General features: G+C 41.5%; 1 protein-coding gene across 1 annotated transcript in view; it reads left to right on the forward strand.

Moving 5' to 3' along the window:
• Window positions 1-3,658: 3,658 nt before the first annotated feature.
• CACNA1D (calcium voltage-gated channel subunit alpha1 D) overlaps window positions 3,659-22,322 on the forward strand; it is a 2,225,258-nt gene continuing 2,206,594 nt past the window's right edge. Inside the window, exon 1 of the mRNA XM_069643624.1 lies at window positions 3,659-4,197. Within this exon, the coding sequence (XP_069499725.1) occupies window positions 4,065-4,197 (133 nt within the window). The 5' untranslated portion in view covers window positions 3,659-4,064. The remainder of the gene's footprint in view (window positions 4,198-22,322) is intronic.

Consider the following 22,322-nt stretch of genomic DNA (forward strand, 5'->3'; position numbering starts at 1 on the left):
AGTGATGTTTTGGGCAATGTGTGTCAAGTATCAGATGAAGGTACAGGCATCTTCCAGGATCAGAAAACCTAGAGGAATCCAGCATTTGAAGCTTGCATTGGTAAGCCTTTCTGGCTGTGTGCTAACGGTGGGTCCTTTTAATATGGCATTATTTGCATACAAGCTCAACGACCAGATACCCAGGCATCTCAGCTATAGAATAACTTCATTAGCTTCTGCACCAGTCTTTTTTTCAGACTTAAGATGCAAGGACTTACTATGCTGTCCCATCTTTCACAGTCATTGCCAGGACTTTACTGTTCATCCTTCCCTGTGGCAGTAGACATTTCCCGACGTTAACTGTCTCTGTTACCAATGTTCAAAGGCCAGATTCTGGATGATCAAGGTCAGCCCAATCCATTGGTTCTTCCAGGGTCCCTTCATCACATGACATTACATCTTTTGGAGAGCGCATCTGCACAACAGATTCTAGCTCCATATCCCATGCTTTGGCCCATTTTCACCGGGCGGACATATTTAGCTGCTTTTGGTTTCTGGGTTCACGTGAACCATAACAGAGTTTGGATCCCTTGCAAATAGCTGTTGTGCAGGTGGTACATTTTTTGGCTTCCCTGATTCTCTTTTGTAAATCATACTTTTAATTCATACACATATGCTATTTCTTCCTTTCAACCCCCATTTAAGGGTAGCCCAGTAGGGTCTCCATCTCTGTGGTCCCAGGGATTTGGGTTGCCATCCGTTTGCAGCCATGATACTCCTCTTGCAATTGAAATGTTAACAAGGTTCTTTCCTTGTTCAGGGAGTGACTGGATAATGAGGTGCTCTCGCTGCATGAATTTTCAGCTAAATTGGTAAGGTCGATGTGTTTGGAATCCTTCGGGAGGGTGCAGGATGTCATGGCTTTGGATGTCAAAGCCCGGTATTTTACAACTACCGGAATTTGCATTAGGACTTCACGTCGACCAAAGGCTGATTCCAGACTGTTTGAATTTCCAGCTTTTTCCAAGAATCCTTCATTATATGTGGCTTAAAGTTTGAGAACATATAGAGACCGGACGGCAAGTCCAAGAAGGTCCATGGATCATCAGTTAATTGCCTTTCAGAAACCACACCTTCCTGTTTCCTCTATGACTTTGGCCAGGTGGTGTGGCTGGATAAGTCTGCCTTTGGAGCACACTCTGCTAGAGGCCTTTTGTGTCAGAGACAGGCTGGAGGACAGTGTCAGGGCTGCTGCTGCTTAGCCCAAAGAACAGATGTATTTATACTTTCTATATAAACCTATTTTGCATGCCGCTAATGTGGTGCAGACGTGGCCTTGATCTTGCATAATAGGAAGCCTCTGTGCCATGCCACAGAAGACTGATTGCTCCTAGTACTATGAAGAGGAGTGAGGATTCTTTTAATGGCACAGAGGGGAGTATTATCCCCCCTGCTAATCCCTCACTGGTCTGTGTCCCTACAGTGGCTTCTGCAGAAGGCTACTTGGGGCAACAGTTGTTTTAGGATTGGCCATCACTGGTCACTGGGGCTTCGTGCTGAGATTGGTGGCTTGATTGAAGCAGTGGCCAAAAGAGGCAAAACCTGGGAAAGAGGAGTGCCTTTCTTACTGCTTGTTTAAAATGAAAGAGTGATGCTTAATCATCACCTCTGTGTCATTAATAGAACCCTGGCTCTCCATTATGATATAGGAGCAAGAGGCTTGTGAAAAGTCACCTGTAAGTTGGAGTGATCTGTGAAAATAGTATCGCAAACAGTGTAGGCCCAATTCACAAATAAATACATTTAGCAAATAATGTCTGGTAGGCCCAGTGCAAGTTGCAAATATGTCACTAAGGTCGCCCTGCCTACTTATGTTTATGGGTGTGTAGCACATTTGCATTCCCTGTCTATGGCCACTATACAGGAAACCCACATTTTCCATATGAAAATGGCATGTTGATGGAAGTAAAACCCCCTCATTCATCAATGTGGTGGTTAAGCATGCCCACACACTGCTCATATGAGAAGCACTGTGCACACGCATTTACAATGCGACCAGTCACGCAGCCTTTTTTGTGTCAATCAAGGACAAATTGCCCACGTGCACTTTGCAGCTGCAAATCCTTTTAAGGCAGCAGAAATGCTGTTAGTCATCGTCTTGTAAGAACACTGTGGAATAAAAACCATCTCATATGATAAATTCCTGTCACAACAACTTGTTCCCAAAGAAAGTAAACTTATACGAAGGATGGTAAAATGATTTAAAAAATGAAATATGTAAAACTATATTACTATACATTTTTCTTACCAGTTGTGTTTATAAGGGTACAGACGCTCAAACGATTAAACATCAAGAAGCAATTCCTTCCACATGAATAAATCATAAAATACTGCAAACAGAAATGCAAAATAATGTTTTTTGTTTTTTTTTATTGTCAATTTTTCAAACTTTTTATTACTTTACGTTTCCATCATGTGGCTGCTCCTAAACTAAGCAAAAGAACCACAGAATATCTGATGACATCATCATTTAAGATTTGACCGCAGGTATTTAGAGCTACGCGTCTATTTCATCAGTAGATTTTCAAAACAGTCAATTGCTGAGCAAGTTAACTTAAAATGACTGCCAGTTAAAACAGTTTAGCCACCAGTCTTCCAAATTACCATTTATTGGCGCATATTTTCCTAGGAATTGACTTCTTTGATTTACTAGGCTTCCACATTCAATACCCAGGTGTTTCAGCGATTCCACTGCTTTCCACAGGTTCTACATTGATTATTGGATAAGTCTGCCTGGTGTTTCATAAACAACATTTCCTTCGTTGAATAAAGGTTTAGGCGTAGTCTAAAAAAAATTGGTGTCAGTGGTATCTGGACTGGAAGCTTTCCAGGTACTTCGGGATAAAGTTCAATTTCCTTGCTTCACCACCCAGATTTAAAATAGTTGCACATTCGCCTCTTTTGTTATACGTGGCAATTCAGTCGCAGGTTAACACTAATGTTATTATAAAAAAGCATGTTTAAAGTTTAAAAGAAAACATCTTTTAACACTATTTGCGTATGCTGCCTCAGGGAGAGGCTTGTTAGGCAATGAAATCAAGCAACAGTCAAACAGGCTGTACCTAAAAGGGACACATGCTTGAAAGACTGTATGTTGTCTTTCTTTTAAACAAAACAGTGTACTTGTCATAGCAATGAAACTCTACTAGTCTTCGAATCCTACTGATGGCAAATATAATACCCAAAGAAAGGGAAAAAACGCACTAGTGCAAAAAGTATTTTTCCAATGCATTTTTCATCAGCACAAATTCTGACCTAGAGTTAGGACTAGGACAAACAATGATCTAACGCGAAAATACATTGAAATACTGTTTGCACTAGGGCAATGCTCACCCCAATCCTAACTGCACTTGACTGGCGGAATGTTTCTGTAAAAAGGGAAGGACCTGTGCATTAATGGAAGCCAACTTTGAGTACCAACAAGCATAGCTTGCTGTTACTACTGACGAAAGCTGAATTGCTGTGGAGTAGGCTGTCTAGTTTCCCCGATCGGCTTCCATGCCCGCCTCCCCCCCCCCCAAAAAAAAGAGGAACTCAACGTGTTCTAATGATAGGAGACATTATGTGCCATCCTTATCTTTGTACCGGAGGCTGGGCTGTGGCAGTTGCTATAGATACGTGCATTCTCCTTCGCTGCTCACACCAACATGTCTTACTGGCAGCAACATTTGCAATTGGGCTGATAAGGAGGAGAAGCTCTTTAAGGCTCAGAGCAAGGAGCTGCATTCCAAGCGGATGCACCGCCGCACACGCAGCGCTCTGCTCCTATCGGACTAAGTGGACGGGAAGCGCGATTTACATTCCTGGGCATCCGATGGCACCTCTGGGCACAGATGCTGCGTATTAAAAGCGAGCGAAGGGCTGGTTCCGCCCCTGGTGACCGCTGGACCCACCGAGCCTAGCCTCAGTACCTCGCGCCCTTGACATACACACATGAGCCGCTTTGGATCGGAGCACGAGTCCGAACACCGATTTCCTTTTCATCACCGAGATTTCCTGCAGCATCCTTTGCCAGGTCCGCTAATATGAATTTCGCGGACCTTTCCCAGGACCTTCTGTCGATCAAAAGATTGCGGACACAAGAACCCGAACAGAAATACAAAGGGAAAATTATAAACGAGCGTGGCCTGGAACCTTACTTCATGCAAGCTTTCAGAGGTACGGACTGCATGGGTCACTTCCGTAAATGTGTCTAATTTTCTTTAATGTCATCCTTGCCCCGGAATAAAAGTATCGGTTGACTATCGTGCGTTGTCCGACCGAAATGTTTACATATAATAATAACGTTTTTTTGAAAATGCTGTCAACTTCATGCACCATTCATGCCACCTTTGAAGATGTAACACATCTGTTCAGCTCCCTGGCAATATCGGTGACGTCTTTAGCAAGTGTGATGCATGACACATTCATCACAGAAACTTTATCTTTGCACGTGGGAACAAAATGGCTCCCACCGCACGACTTTTCTTACACTGGCTCATGTGTGCACTGGCGCCACAACTGAAGTGTGCTGGTGTAAAATGTCTGTAATTCGATTTTAGAAATCTGGTATTACGATTTTGAAATTGGAACTGTGACGTTTACGTGTCTCCTCTCCAGCATGTCTCAATGCAACTTTTGAGACTGCAGGGACAGCAGTGTTCTGAGTAGTGACATTGTTAATGAAAATTCAATTTCGTTTTTGTGTGTTGTGTGTGGTTCAATTTCAGCTTTTCATGACATGGCATATAATTTTATTTAAAATATCGGTTTAAACGTGTATCTTAATCCCATATGATGATAATAATGATAATGATGTGTTATTTATATAGCGCATTGATCCAAAGCGCTTTACAGAGCACACATTTACATACAATATCACATTGGCATGCGTAAGAAGCACCAAATACATAAAACATACCGCTAGCAAAGGCTGCTGTGTATATTCTGTACAACCACAATGGAAATGGTCCTATTGTAAATGAAGCAGCTAGACTATACCAGCCCCTTTGGGTCACTTTCCATCCCTTGCAGTTTTGTTTCCCAGAACCTGTAGTACAGAATCTTTGCACAGGTTCTAGTGCAGCCATGCACGCTTTTAGCACTAGACAAGAATTGCCCCAGTGCAAAAACATATTCTTTCAGTGCATTTTTGCAGCAAGACAATGATATGATATGATCGTTTATTTATATAGCGCCTATACGCAATGTGTTTCAAAGCGCTTCAAGGCAAGGGAGGGAACAAGGGAAATTACAACCACATTCTTACAGGCCATGAACAGTAAGGATGTGAAATTAACTATCGTACTTGGCCTGACAACATTTCAGATAGTGCAAGATCTAAGACTTAGATAAGGAAGGGAGGGGGAGAGTGGGAAGGAAATGGAAACAGACAGGTGACTACCATACTAGGCCTGACAACATTTCTGGTAGAGCCGGAGAAAAACAAAAGGTGAGGGAGAGGGGTGCAGAAAGGGAGGGGAGGAATAAAACAAGCAACTATCATACTAGGACTGACGACATTTCAGATGGTGCTGGAGGAGTTGTGGGGAGGAAAAAAACAGTAATGGATGGGTGGAGGAAACAGACGAGGTTGCTATCATATTAGGTCCAGGGACAATTCTGTAAGTGCATAGACGAAAGTAAGAGGAGGAGATAGGAAAAGGGAGAAGGGAAAGGAGGAGAGAAAAGAGAGTAAGCAGTCAAAAAGAGTGGAGAAGCAAAAGTGGAGAGTGAATACAATTGCAGAAGTCAGTAGTAACACATAATGTTGCAAGACAGGATACAGGATGAAGATGGGAACAGCATGATTCAGGGCCACCATGAGTACAAGATGCAAAGGAAGTCCAGCATGAGAGTTGAGAAAGAGTGACGCACCCTATGTTTACCCTAGTGATAATACCATTTTCTCCTAGTACTGCTAGGGCCAACATTACCCTAGCATAAAATGCATTGAAATAATGCACTTTTTGCACTAGGTCATAATACCGTGCTCAATTAACTTGCACTGGTGAAAAGTTTCTGTAATGCAGGTCCTCTAAAGAAAAAGACAAGATATGTGGGCAAATAAAAAAATATATATTTTATAACTTTCTCAAATACCTGCATGAGCGGGAGGGGATAGATAGTTAGAATGAGTGAATGTAGGCAGTTGATGCGGATATAAAGCCACATTGATGATTGCACTGATATGAACTGAGACCGCACTGCCTGCGGCTAGGCAAACACACACCCGGAGAGGTCATCATTCAAGTTCTACACTGCTGTGCCCTTGTGCGTGGGTCCAATGTTCTCTCTTTAACAAGTTGTGGCGGCGAGTGTATAGACTCATGTGTTCATTCAACAAATGGAGACAGTCCTAAATAAATTCCACCTATCGCCATCACAGAGGTCTCATGGGCCTACAAGTGGCTGATGGCGCGAAGTGGGCCTATAATCTGTATCAGATACTACTGTCCGCCATACTATGCACACAATGTGTGCGATTGGCATGTCTCTCGGGCTCAACCACATTGCCAACAAGCTGAGGTGGCAAGACGGGCAGGATGTGTTATGCACACACTCAGCATTGGGGGTGGAGGCAAATAATATGCTGTCTGTATGGAGTGCTCCATGCTCCATTCCCCCTACTTCTAAGCACTTGCATAATGCATTATTATCACGCAGATCGTACTCAATGTGTCTACCTTGGATGGTGACCAGCGGTGGGACTGGCTGGATTTGAACCTGTGTCAAGCAGGCTGATAAAAGACGTAAGAAGCCAACACATAAGTTACCGAGCTGTCTCACCATGAGGTCTTGTGACAAACAATATAGAGAGAAACACTTGATATTATAGTGTTAAGATGAAATGGAACAGGGCAAGAGAGAGCCACTATATGCCATAACCTGATTTAAACTTTTCGGTTTCACCCTCGGAACACAATCAAATAATTTGAACATAGCTGAATGTTTTTTCCGGTTGGCAAACATCAGTATGGGGTAGCACAGGGCATTTAAAAATGCATGAGTCGTTCAGGGTGTGTGGAGTAGGGGACCTGAAAGAAGTTGTGCTGATTTTGCCAGAAAAAGGATGGAGTTTGTTAAATCAGTTTAATTGGACGTAGGGTGCAGAACAAAGAAGCCACCAATTTTATTCACGACCGTACCTAAAGCCAGCTTCTCCTTAGGCCCTGACAAGCTTCCACAAAAGGCAAGCTAATGCATACGAAAGAGAGGGCATCTTTTAGCATCGAACTCTAAGTATGGTTTTCTAAGATAGGGTCATAGATGCTTCCTCGAGCATGTTAATGATGCTTTTGACTATTGGTGGAGTAAGTGCTTGGTTTAACATTTGATCTAGATTTCAACAAGAGTTGGTGATTATGTCCATTAAAAAGATTATTGCACTGGCGAACATTAAATAAATATTTTCTATAACACACAGAGACAAAAAGTTAAGACGGGACAGAGACATCGGGTTCGGCACAATGCAATGTAGCTTTGGGTTGAGAGAACCAGAGAACATGAAGTTATCCAAAAAGATGCGTTCTTAGTGCTTTCTTGAATAACCAATCTTGCTGTGAACGTCCCAGAAACAGAATTGATTTTTGTTCCCAAAGGTCCAAAATATCAGAAAAGTAAAGCTTGAATAATATGGGAGCCTGTATGGTATGCAAAATGGTTTTGTAAGACAAGTTGCTTGTACATTTCTCCAAATTTTGTTAAATGAGGGGTTTCCATAATTGTTCAAGATATGTCTGTGACTCATACTGTTTCATGACAATGCTTTCTTAGATCCATTGGTATAGAATACTGGCCTTTCCCCTCTCGGACCTACTCCACACACCGAATGGTGTCCAGGAAGCTGCGTGAGCATATATTGCTCGGTACTAGCAGTGTCATAAAATTATAAGGTAGTGTACTCGGGGAGTTGGCAAAGATCAGTGCCCATCTGCCCACAGTAGTCGAATTGTCCCCAAGCCAGCCGGGAAATTAATTATGAGTGAAAATGTGTTACCAATTTTTCACAACTCTCTTGTTCCGATTCCATTAAATAAATATCTGAAGAATTAATCAACCTTTTTAAAGGTATATGTGAAAACATTTGAAACAACATGGAGCAATTTAGGGGCACAAATTAAAGATCCAGCAAAAAGGTCTAAAAACCATTTGTTCAAACCTCTGTTGCTCAAAATATTAGTTGGACCCCCTTGACTTAACAGGTTGGGAGTGAAAGTGGATTTTGTATTTATGATTTTACCAGAATCGGCAGAACCAATACGTTGACAATGCATTGGCAGGAAGAGTCAGGAGTAGTTTTGCCCGCCAGGTCTTTGTTGCAACTGCCAGACTGAATTGCAATAATCAGAGGAAAAAAACATTGTGATAACTTTTTGTTTTGTGACTTTTTTTTCTTAATTTCTTCATCAAATTTGTTTTGGGTTGCTCACCCAAATACCTCGGTGATGTTTCCAGAAGTGTTAAGAATCTAAGAAATTGCCTTGATGAACGATTTCTATTATCATTGACCCTTTTTTGGCTCTCAGACTTTTTCTTTAGATATTCTTTCGGGACCATATCATTGAACTTCCACAATGCACACTTTTGAAGATGTCTTTTTCATTGTACTAGTTCATGGAAGAAATAATGGGGATAACATTAGCGTTGTCTTCTCTCATTGTCTGAGATGTTGCATTTTTCCCTATGACCCCTTTATTTGACTGCATCTTATAAAAATGCCATGCTTTATCATAATAGACAACGTTTTTGGATGGTGCTTGACCATATATACCCTCACCAATTATTGCAACACTAAATGCAACACTGAAATTGTGGAAGTAAATTCCTTACTTTTCCCATAATATTAGTATTAGAGTCTGCGATCGGCAGTGAAAAGGGTTCAATTAAAGTCAAATTCATATTTCTATGTACTGATTGCACTTTTATGTCAGCAATGTTAGCATTATATATTGTAATTAGTTTTTTATAACGCGCTTAATACCGAAGAGATTTATAAGCGCAGACCGTCATCCATCCTAAAATAGAATTGTCTTCATTCTCCCAAAGCAGATCTGTACAAAGTCTCAAGGACGAGGAATCCAGCTAAGTAGATTGACTGCAGAGTGCTTCACATTCCTGTGGGGTATGAGTATTAGGTGCAGATGTCTTAGTAGCTGATGAAAGCTGAAACTTAGTCGGCTGTGGGAAGAAACCTGTATTTTTTCCCATCTGAGTTTCATTAGTCGAAACCAATGCCAGCTCAGACAGTTCCTCAGAAATCATCCCCCCTGCCTCTGCCTCTATGCCCCTATCCTTTCAAAGGGTCAGGTAGTTAGGTCAACTGTTCCAATTTTGCTGTATAAGTTATAGTCATATCGCTGCTGGTTCGACATAATTGTCACAAAATCGAAATAAGTGGAGCCTCCAGTTATGATGTAAGTGAGGATATGGATGTGAAATTATAAATCAGCTTAACGTTCTGTCCCTAAAGTGCAAAACTCTGCTACCTACTGTTGACTGTGGCAAACATGACTTGTCCAACGCCCTGCCATGATGCGCTCCACGTTTAGAAAGTGGTTGAGGGCTCCTCCTTCTGCAGCAACAAAAGCGTTTCCTAAACAGAGTGCACAATAAGATCCACTTGCACAAATCCAAGCTGCGGTAGACTACACTTGCCTGTCACACGTAAGCCTTAGCTTTTCACCAACAGATGTTAGCTAATCTGTTTGCCCTCAAAGCCCTGGAAACTGGAGTACTGAAAGACACTGGAACAATTGCAATTCCTTAAGAACCATGCACACATATAGCAGAACCTCACATCTGCTAGATCAGACACCAGAGTTTATATTTTTCATAGTTGTGCCTGAGCTAATGACACCAAAGTTTGTACTTTTTTATATCAGTGCCTGAACTAATGACTTTTGAGTTTACATTTTTCATTGGAGGGCCGGAACTAAAGACACCAAAGGTAAATTTCTTTTCTGGAAGTGCCTGAACGAAATATTTCAAAGTTTAAATTGTTCAGAGAAGTGTCTCAACTAAAGATACCAGAGTTAATCATTTTTGTTGGAGTGACTGAATTACAGACACCAGAGTGTACATTTTTCATTACGTGGCTGAACTAAATGCTCCAGGGTATGCATTTTGGATAGGAGTGGCTTAAATAAAGACAGTGGAATTGACTCAGAAACATCGGAGTACCGTTTTCATTTGAATGTGTAAGGTTCTCTGACTACACTGTAAACGTTTCAAATTTCTCCATGTGATGAAGATTTGGCGTAAAGATAAAGAAATAGACACACACTATGTCAGTGCACTGTACCGCATCAACTAACAATTCAAATTGATTTTTTCTGCCAAAGAACAAGTCAAACGAATACAGTGCAAGGTTGACTAGCTCTATAGCGAGGTTGAGCAGGTCAAATAAGCCATTTGCCTGGTTAAACTTTGACAAGATAACTATGCTGCATGAATGTGGAGACAATCCACACAGTGAGATAATTTCAGATCACCACATTAAATAAAGACACTGTAGGACAACAAGACATTTAGCAAGTCATAAGTGTCGAATCAAATAATGTGCCTATGTCTTTGCTATCCCGGCCATACATTTTGTTTAAACAACATGCAAAATATGAAATTCATTTTAAAGTTACATACTACAACTAACTGAACTTTTAAGCACACTGCAAACGTGTGTAACGTGATAGAGGTACTTAAGAGAAGAAATGACACTGCCATGCGTTACCTTACCAATTATTTTGATCTATAATATACCACAAGGTTCATTGAGAACCACTACTTTGAGAACGTATCTGGTAAGAGGCCCCATATCATATGGAAACCCTTGAACCAGTCTTTACTGTATAGTGTGAAGGCATCATGCAATAAGACACAGCCAACAGATTCAACTTTTTAAATAGACGTTTTATTTTTCTTAAATGTCAGGATGGAGTAAGGCCTAACTTGCCCTATACTAAGGTGGGATTTCCCTACCTAAAGCAAACTAAGGATAGTATGTGTCCGTAAGTTCAATTTAAATGTCTGTCTGTGCCCAAAACCTATACTTGCCCTCACAACTAACCATATATAATTTGCAGGGATGTCAGAACAAAAGAAATAGTGGTCAAAACAAAATGCTGAGCTTATTCCAGCTCATGTCTTAAGATCAGCTTCCCTTCCCCAAGTTCAGAACAATTCCAAAAAGACATCTGGGTTCCCTCCCCAAAAATTCAACACACTTCACAATGTTCTGGGTTTCCCTTCCCCAAGAGGACAGCTCTTTTAGGTTTTAAAACAACAATCAGTTCAAGTCTCTTGACTTCCCAAATCATTCCAATTCAACTTAACCATTCAGACCTTCAATAGTTTACAAGATTCCTTTTTTCTCTCTCTGTATTTCTCATGCACAAGTAACTGTGGCAGAATGCAAGCTTCTTCACATTTGCTTTGCTTGGCTCTTTGCAAATAGGGGTCTCTCTAGGAGTAGGTGTTGGACCACACAATCCACTCATTACAGGTCACCAACCGATAACCCATGGTACTTTGTTATACTTCTGTATTCTTCAGATATATCAGTCAACAGATTATAAGAATCTATCAGAATCTATCCAGATAAATGATAACTTAATGGTTTTTAGAAAACAAATGAAGACACTTTTATTTTAGTCTGTCTCTCCCCTCTTTGCTTGTATTTCTTCCTTTTGCTATTCAGACATCCTGGAGCTTAACTGATGCAATGGTTGACCACGATCTGGGGTCGGCATCAGAAACTTCACAGAGACAGATCCTACCCAGGTTTCAAAGTCGCTCATTTTGGCTCACCGCTATCAGGGGTGTTGCTAGGTCTGGAAAAGATCCGGGGCTATGCTAATGTCGGTACTGTCGGAACTCGGGGATAGCTAGCCTTTTGGTTGTAGCTCCTGAGATTCTCTCCGGGGCTACAACCAAAAGACCTGGGGCTATAGCCCCCTTAGAAACCCCTAGCAACACCTCCGACCCCTACCTTCTGCCATCTACCCTCCTCCTGACCCCTAAGCCACCTTTGACACAGTTGATAACTGGGACTGTCTCTGCCTCTTCTGCCACCTTCCTTGTAGCAGCTATCACACAAACATCTTTTCTTGGTCCTCTTCTCTTTGCATTCTACAACTCCTCCCTCAGCAAACTCATCTCCTCTGTTGACTTCGCATGTCCGTTATACACCAATGGAACTCAACTGTTCTTCACCTTTAGCATCACTAATTACCCATCTGCCACTTATTGCTCGATGGCTCAGCATTGCCTCTTGCAACTTCTCTAAAAATGAAGAATGGTTTTCCAGTCCAATGCTGCTATATCCTCTCCTACCTTCTTTCTCTAATCTCCACTTCCCGAGGCGCATCATCTGGCGGTCCTGTTCGATGTTGACATAATTCTTCAGCCCTTCAACCCATCCCTTTTACTTCCAAGGTTTACCTTCGTTAACATCCACAAAATCTATCCCCATTCACACATTTCACTCTCTGAAAACACTCAGCACCACCCTGGCCACCAGCAAGCTGGATTACTGCTCCTACCTCCTAAAGGGGCTGTACACCTTTGCTCTTCTCAATAAGGTATTGAACTTCATTGCCCATACCCACTATAACTTCTTGCAATACTATGCCCACCTCAGCACGGTGCCCTCTCCTGGGCTGGCTATCCCTGAAAAATCCCTCTCCTTTAAAATTCCTTGAATGTATATCCGTCCATCCCCCTATACCTGGCTGAATGTATATCTTGCTACTAACATTATAACACTCTATTCTCCCAAACTCTCCCCTAATTAACCATCCCACCTGTGCTATCGCCTGTTTTTGCTCCTATGCCCTTATGTACTGTAGCTCCCTACTCCAGACATCAAGGACTTTCCAACAATGACTAGCTGTATCATCACCCATAACTGACATTTCTTTCCCAGGAGGAAAGCTAGAGTCTTAAGATTCTATCAATCACCATCTCCCCAGTGATCTACAAACTCTGTCACTACTGGATTGCATGTCTCTATATGTCTGTAAACAGTTTAATTACTGTGTATGTATCTATGATATGATATGATATGATATATGATATGATATGGCATTTACAACGCGCCTATACACAAGTGTTTCAAGGCACGACGCGGCAAGGGAGGGGGAAGAAAGAGAAGACAGAGACAGCGATCCTACTAGGCCAAGTGTCAATCAGATTGCGGAAGTTCAGGGGAAGGGGGAGAGGAAAAATGCAGAGTGGGAGGGGGTGGGGACAGTGCAGTACATGGGGTAATAGAAAAAATAAAAACAATAAGAGCAGTAGGGCCAGCTGGTGGCTAATGCAAAGGTAAGTGCAGACACCAGGTGTCAAGTGCTAGGGGGACTGTAGGGATACAGAAAACAGTTCCCAAAGGCGGGGGTTGCCAGGGAGGCAGTGCAGGTGTGTAACTGCCAGGGTGTAATGTCAATTTAGAGCTGCCACTAATTAATTTGTAATTAATTCTCCTTTCTCTCGACCACCTGGTTCAATATATTAATCACTGTGTCATTACTACGTATAGTAGCCAACAATTTCACTGCTTCAACCATCAATACACCATGCTCTTTGAGGGTCTACAATCACTGTATAAATGTCGAAATGGATGCAATTATACCATTTTAGCCTATGAGATTATTAACATGTTTGGGATTATGATCATAAATGCATGGCCTACCCATAGTTCAATCAATAATTTAGCAGTAAAGGTATTTAAGCAAGCTTAATTTCAGTATATACATTTTGAGAATAGAAAATGGTAAAGTTGGTCAGCGTCTAATTTGTAATGGCATGTCTTATAATACCCTGCGCCTTGATAACCCTGCGGAGGTGGAACGATGCGCATTAGAAGACCAGCACATACACACACGGAATGTGTATTGCAATCGGCAGCAAAATGCAATTATAGTATGTCAGAGTCTGACCTACTCAGAGTGACCCATCGCAAGTTAATGTTTGTTACTGAATAATGTATACTAGGAAATTGACAATCTGAGCTGGCAAATGCAGGGTTGAGTCCATCCCTTTGGTTACAGGTGCCACTGACCAATGTGTACATGGGATTGTCTGTTACCTAAAATCAACCCACACTTAAATCACCACATTCTGTACAAAATATTAGAAGTAGGTGAGTGTAAAATGCTATGAAGAGCCCAATCATTTAGTGTAATAAATCAGCATTGGCTCAGGGAGATCCTAGATAACTAGTCTGCGGTGGCCAATGCATTCACCGCCACCATCGCCATATCAAGAATCATCTCCCTATACCGGAGTCCATTATGGAAAAGTATGCTCTTCATATCCCTCTGGAATGACCGGATAGGATGCAATCAGTTCCATGACATTAAGATCACTCATCAGAAGGCCTTTTCTCATTACCATCTATTGTCTTACCTCGCAAACACAATTTTAATCTATGGTGACTTCAGCTCTTCCATGTGTTAGACCATAATTTTTTAAAAATCTATTTCATTCATTTCCCAAACTGGGGCCTCAGTCACCCCACACTGCCTATGTAGTATCCAAGACCCCTCTTTTTATATGAACCGAGGTACTTATTCCTTGTACGTGGCTATGAAGGGCACACATGTTACACGTGATAGGTGCTAGGCAGGACTGCTTCAGGACTGTGCACTCTGTCCAAACTTTATTTAGTTATTAGATAACTTCTCTAACCTACATTATTCTTTAATTATAAGGGATCATATCAATTATATATAACATAATCAGTACCCGGAACCATACATGAGTAAATGTTCCAAAATGATTTATTTAATGTTTAAGCAGTGTATGCAAATAACAATCTTAAAGTAAGTTCCCTATTTCAGCACAATATTATTTGTGAGGGTCACAAAGTAAACCTCTAGTAAATCTTTTACTGTTACACAAGTTATATTGCAAATGTCTGCAATTATTATAAGTGTTCTGATACCAATCTTCTAGTCATGGGACATTGTCTGTTCTTGGGCATTGTCCCCCACATGGGGGGTAACCCCAGTGGGACCCCATCTGCCCTTTGCCCTAGGAAGGGCATTGTGCAGCAAGCTCACCTCCCTTGTACGAAAGGGAGTGGCTCCCCCTTGCAGAGAAGGGACAAACTCCCTGGATTTGACACAGCTGGATCATATGCCACTATGAAGGTATTGTAATTGTAAGTACAATCACGTTTCCTGTGACCAATAATGGCATTATTACTACTGTAATAAGACACTGCCATGCTGGATGTACACATATATGCCACTATTGCCACTTTAAGAACACATTCCTGTTGACTGTGTCGAATAATAATTGTGTTGCCAATGTAAGAAATAATTCTCATGCTTGCTGTTTCAATATATGCCTGCATGGTTATGTAACATACTGTCTTTCAGCCAGTGCCCAAAGTATGCTAGTACTGGCATCCAAACCACATTACCTGCACCACCCTGATCACCCATCACTCCCCACCCCCTAGTCCATAAGCACCAGCCTCCATCCGCACTGCACACAAACCATTCACATGCACTAACATATACAAACACATGTATAAACATACACACACACACATACACACACAGACACACACATACAAACGTGCACATACCTCCTCTACCAGCCCAACTCACAATTGCATGCTTCCATTAGGGGACATTTTCAAGCTGCAAACAAGCAGGGAGAGGTCAATCACTGCTCTCTTAGTGCCCATGTTCCTGCACTTGTTCCGGGCTGTGAAACCTGCGCTCAACATTGCATCCAACATCACAATGTGCTGGAGCCCCCTCTTTGCCAAAAAGTACCAGCTGTACCCAAGCCAGCATGCTCGATGTACCATGCATTGTATCGGGAGGATAGCTCAGGGGCAACGTGCTCGCCTTGGAAACAAGACAACAAGGAGCACCACAGGTTCGATCCCTGGGTCCGCGCTTATAACCTCTCATATCATATCATGCAAAGCTAGGGAATCAAAACGCTCCCGACCTTGTATAGACCAATGGGCAAATGCAGGTTAGGGTATTGCATTGTATCCCACAACGCTGACCTTCCCAATAGCTGTCTGCAGTTCAGGGAGTGATGAAGTTTCACTGGTACTATTCGTCTTATTGTTTCAGACGCCTAAAAAAGGATTTTTATCGGTATTCAGTCTTAGATTTCTGTGTAGGCTCCATTTACAAAACATATCATAACCCTTGTGCCGCAGAACGTAACTAATTGGATTCAGAAAAGTAGCAATACTGCTGGCATGAAATATTTAAAGCATCTGAAATCCTTTAGTGACCAGGGAAAGAAGGGCCTCATTAAGACTATAACTACACATGACAAGTCTGAGAATCTTGCTTCCTCTGAACACTGTATCTTAGGGAGATCTTTAAGAGTTCAAAATCCCAGAACGTCAAATTAAAGGCGATCACAAAATGTGGAGGCAAGTCTAAAAATGGCAAGTTATGTTCTTCAGCAATCTTCTTACATGCCAGAGGATGTGTGCTGCTTGGAATGACAAGATCATCTCAATGTTCTCCCACACTGATGCCAGAGACACTGATGAACTCATGGCTGCCAAATGCAGTGGCACAAGGGCCGCATTACAAAAAAAATGTACCTGTTTTTTTGCACCGCAGCAAAAACTGCCCAGATGCAAATGAGAATTTATTAATTGCAATTTTTGTCTGGGTTAATTTTTGCTTGTGTGGAATACGGTGTTAAATAGCATGGCGCCACTGCCCATTTGCTGTAATACGCCTCCAAAAAGACTTATAACGCGTTCATATGCAACACTATTTTTCCTCCCCTGAATAATTTAGACATACTACTGAATTTGATTCTCTAAAAACATTTGCGCTAAAATCCTACAGGAGCAGTACCGAAGTCCTTTGCTGTCAACTATTTCCCAAGCTCATTATGTGAGTGTTTTATGTTCGCTTGCAAAGCAACAGGCAAAGAAAACGCCTTCACGCTAATTGGCAACATCCACACCAACTACCATTGACGGGACCAAAGGCCCTTTAAAAAGAAAAAGCAGTTCTACTTTGAAGTTCTTGGCATGATTAATAATTCATACAGCATACATTACATCACAGAATCCCACGGTTATGAAAAGTTCAAGAAATTAAATATGATCTACCACTTCCAAATAGAAAAATAACATCACAACCACGTTTACTAGCATGTCAAACTCAACAGTAAGTACATGATTTACAAATAAGGTCAATTTGGGCCTCGGGAGGATAGCTCAGTGGCAACGTGCTCGCCTTGGAAGAAAGACAACACGGTTCGATCCCCGGGTCTGCACTTAGAAACCTATGGGTATTAAGTGTGTTAGAAATAACCTATCATATCATAATTTCCTCAGCCACTGAGTGTTCCACCCATGCGGCCCCATCAATTTGTGTGGATGTTTTTTCATTGCCTTGATATTTAATTCCTAAACCTATTAAAACTCATCACAAATATCACAACAAATGCAATCGTTTGTACGCAAACGAACAAGCACTGCCAAAGCCAGGAGACTGCCCCTTCCATAAACAATGTTTCTCATTCATAATCGAGTCTTTGGTGTTATTTGTCATCTCTGCTATTCCAGTGCCCTAACTAACCACTGCCATTGTATCTTGCATCTGCTAATCATACTGTCAGTTAGCATTAATGTCAAGACTATAAGGGTGCAACTGCAACCCCTCCCTAACCACGGAAGCCAAATGAAATACGACCCCTCCCAAGTGGTTGGCACAGGTTCCTAATTATGAATGACAGGTCACCACGCGGCAGCCAATGGGGGGAAAGAGGGTTAGGGAGAGGTTATGGATGTGCATGGGGCGGGGATGTAATTTAGGGGTCACCAGGGGTCAGCACCGAGTACGGGCAGGAGGGAGCCTTTAACGGCATGTCTGAGCGCGAACTCCACCTGCACGAGATGTAATTCCCATTGCACCTCCCATGGAAGTTGTAGTTCTCAAGCGCGGTCTGGGGCCCCAAGCAGACGCAACACCTGGGCTTATTAGCCCACATCTGCTGGGTCCGGCCGCAGAGGTCCCCAACAGCCCCCATCCTCCTACCATTCCTCTCAATCAATGCCAGATACCCTCAATGCCAGTGCAAACATTCACCCTGTTTTGTTTTCTTGTCCCCTAACCGTTGTAAAATAATCACCAAGAAAAAAGGTCAAATTATCACTCAAAATGAAGTAAAAACGTCGAAGCGTTCCAGCGACACAAACCTTCACCCTATTTTGCTTTCGTCTCCCCAAACCTTTGGAAAACATTTGGAAAATGATTAGCAAGAAAAAGGTCAAGTATAAAGGTCAAGTATAAACTTCCAAATACATTAATTTTAAATGCGTATACTTTATAGTGTTGCATGTTTCTAAAAAATGTCCAGATCAATTGTCAGAAACATATTGCACATAGGAGGACGGGTGGTGCAGAAAGGGCTTAGACAGGTGAGTACAACACATAGGTCAGAGACATTTACCAGAAGCTTGTTTCGTCTACCACGTGGTGAAATGTGGGGAGCACTTGTGGACATGTAGTGTGACAGACAGCCACAGGTTTTATAGTTGTAAGAAAGCGAGCAAAGGGTTAACCTGCGCTACACAAGGTCCCACTGCAACTGGAGGCCCATAGCATACACACGGATGAACCAAGTTTTACCTAGGCAGGGGCCGTAAACCAGGCCTTTGACAACCCATTCCTCACCGGATAAGGATAAGCACGGTTAAGAATAATTTAGCATTTATATAGCGCTATGAACCCTCAGGCATCTTAGCGCTACTTATCTTATTATTACCCACAGTGTGTGGTGCTCAGTTATCTACCTCAGAAGGATGAAAGGCTGAGTTTGGCCCTGCTGGGATTCAAACCTGCGTCAGCAGGCTCTGAACAGATGTCAAAGTGTGTGCTCTACACACTCTACTCACTGTGCTATTGGAACCGACAGGACCGGATAATGTAAATATTTCCCATTTGGACTCACTGGATTCAAATTTTGTCCATATTTTGTATGGACATTCAGAGAAACATTGGGTTGATCTGTCTCTCAAGGATGGGATTTGGAGACCCCACACTAAAGAACACCTGAGCTACCTTGTGAAATCTCTTGCTGAGCTCAAGGCCTCTGTCCCGCAGTATGTGATAAAGGATGCAAGAAAAATCATAGAAAAATACAAATTCTGTAACAGGCCCTTGCTGAGAGCATTGTGACAGCATCTACTAACATTATTGTAGCCATTTACATTGAGAAGGTGCTACCTAACATGGATGTTAGCAACAAGATGCATAAGCATTGTTTGAAGAGTCGCAAAATCAAAGCCCAATAATGAACATCTCTTCTTTAGAACATGGCTCTGTGAGGTTGGCTGAACAACCTCTGATTGAAGGCTTAACAGTGCCCTCTTTGGCTGCAAAATCTATAAATAAAAGTGGTGTAGAGTCTTTTAATCAAGATCTGGATGAAATCCCCTTCTCCATCACTGTGGGGTTGGGTTAATTATGTCTTGGAACACCTTACCTAACACATGGGAAGACTCAAGAAAAGAAGCAGGAGGCCAATCAAGATGCATTGGGTAGTCGCCTAATTGCAGCTGGCAGTCTTCAAACTGCGACTCTGAAGATCACACACAACACCAAAAAACACAAGAATCCTGATAGTACCTCCTGGAGAAAGATATAGAGTACGAGGGAATGAGGACTACAGAGCACTTTAATCGGATGAATTATGACAGATTAAAATATCTTTTAAACAGGGGAAGATCCACCATGAAAGTCCTGGTGTGATCAGATTCCATAGGGCACTTCCACCTGCAACATCTGAGGTTATAAGACTCATTAAAAGGATCTGAATGGAATGGTTGCCTACCTTAATTAATACATATCCTCCTGAAGACTCTTCATATGTCCTGAAAGTGGTGAGCCCTGCAACAGGGAAAGTGGCTGCACATCAAAGCCTTGTCACAGGTTTGTTGGATGACTTAAAAAATTATAATCTAAGTTTCACTTTCAAAGACTGATTTCATGGGAATAGGAGCTGGCAATGGAGAACTTTATGAAACAATACCTGTGCGGAACCTGGACGTGCAAGGATCCCCCATAAAAGTGATCCCATTCTGAGGATTCTCTCTGACTGCTTGTACTGTATTTGTTTGGGGGAGAGCAAGGGGTAGCAGCAATAGAGTTTCTTTTGTAGATGAGAACATTCACAAATATGTCTGGTGTAAGAGTGATGCTTTCCCTGCTACAGGAGTACAAAATCACATCAATGAATCTCTAAATTCTGTCACCTATACAATGATTCCTAACAAGGAATGAACAGCTGGGTAGGCCCTGCTGGGGTTCTAACTTGCAATAAGCAGCTGCCTTAGATTAGTGCTGAAATCATTGAACTATCTGCCTATGCATTATAGCAAAATATCATATGAAATGTATTTAAGGATAGTAGCATCTCAAGGTATATATTGATAAAAATCAAAAAATATCAAGAAAAATCCAGATATATCAAATTTATATCACTATCATATCATCATCGAATCTTTTGGAGATCATCATATCAACATCGTATTAAGAAAGTCCTAAACAACCCTACTTTCTCTGCATCAAACAAAGACCATGATTCAAGCCCAACTGACTCATTCACAAATCCATCTATGCCAAGTATCTCAACTATGCCAATAGTGAATTAAATTGGTACATCCCCTCCTATAGCCGCAGATCACTGAATCTTATCTAATCCATGCATTTCTGTTTGGTGTGCACTGCCCATGGTCCTTCTTGTACTGAGATACACCTTAGGAATATTTTTACTTTGCAAGGAATTCTTTTTCGGAAGAATTACGCAAATTAATACTCCCCCAATGAAACAATGTCACTCCATAATCTGTGGTAAGAAGAAAGGTGGTTTAATCTGAACATTTCCTGTTTTCAAAACTAACAAATCAATGAATTAAAGGTGGTCCTGCAACCTGCAATGCTGGAGATGTCACCCACAATATTGCAAATGGATAGCTTCAACTCATTTACAGAAAGGAAAAGGTAAACTACTTGCTGTTGTCTCACTAATGATTTTATTCCAATTCACAAAAACATTAATGCGTAGAAAACTAATTATGCATGCCTTTTCTAGAAAATAGACTTCCCAGTGTATACACACAAATTGACATTGATTGCTTGATTTAACTTTATTTTGTAACCCTGAATCTATAGTTTAGAGATTTCTGTCCCACTGAATCTCACCTGAATCTCACTGAAAACAAAAAGCGAAGCAGTTCTCAGAATAAAGTTTAAACAAAAGGAATGGTTAGTTTTCTCGGAAATCACTGACAAGTATTGGCATTAGAGAAATATGATGTTATAAGGTTTGGACACTATTGGTGACAAACTACTGGTACCTTCCTTGTCCATAAGTAACACATTGATATTTTTATGATGTTGGATTGGTTGCAAATAATATTGAAGGCTTGATTTTGTTACGGTTCCTATTTCTATTGGAATGCTAGGACAGCAGTGCCTTACTCTCTCACTGCCCTCAATTAATCAGCCCCACCCTCTTAGCACCCCAGTTACATGTGTTCAATAAGGAATCTATTTCAATTATTTTATTGACTATGGTAGACACCACTCAAAGGACGTGTAATTTAATATTTCAATATGAGATGTCTATGGCCTACAAAGATCTGAAATTGAAAGAGTAAAGCCATGGTATGATGATACTAACTACAGTTTAATTTTAATCATAAATCACAAAGCGCATACACCTTGCATCATATCCCCCTTTCAATGTTATTGCTCTTAAAAGGGTTCCCCAAAATATTTTGATTGCTGCCTGGGATTAAATTAATTCTTGGGATGTTTGTCTAAATAATTTGGTTTCCCAGTACACATTTCCTGTTTGTCCTTTCAAGGCACAGGACAGTTAGGGACACTGAATGGCCTTAGACCGCTCCACCACATAGATTGATCCTTTCAATCTATGATCCTGCAGCCAAAATCTCTCTCAGGTGTAATGGTCCTGCTTTGAAAAAGCCTATGCATTGAGTCTTGTTTTAGTTGCTTGCAGCTGGAGTCCAAATCTGCTATTCTTCTATTGGATGGGTTTGCTTGACTTTCTGTTTTCCCAAAACTCTCCTTTCTTTCTTATGTGTTTGAGTTTAAATATCCAGCAAACTTCACCCTTGCAGTATCATTCGATGCAGCATTTTTTAATTAGATGTTGACTACACGTTCTCATGGTGAGCAGGGTCCTCTTTCTTCCTTCCATTTGCACGTTATATGCTTGGTGTCATGATGCAATGTCCATAACCATCACCCCCAGCCTGCAAAAACCGCTTGAGA

This window comes from Ambystoma mexicanum, chromosome 2p (genome assembly GCF_040938575.1).
Source record: "Ambystoma mexicanum isolate Mex_15411 chromosome 2p, UKY_AmexF1_1, whole genome shotgun sequence".
Classification (NCBI taxonomy): domain Eukaryota; kingdom Metazoa; phylum Chordata; class Amphibia; order Caudata; family Ambystomatidae; genus Ambystoma; species Ambystoma mexicanum.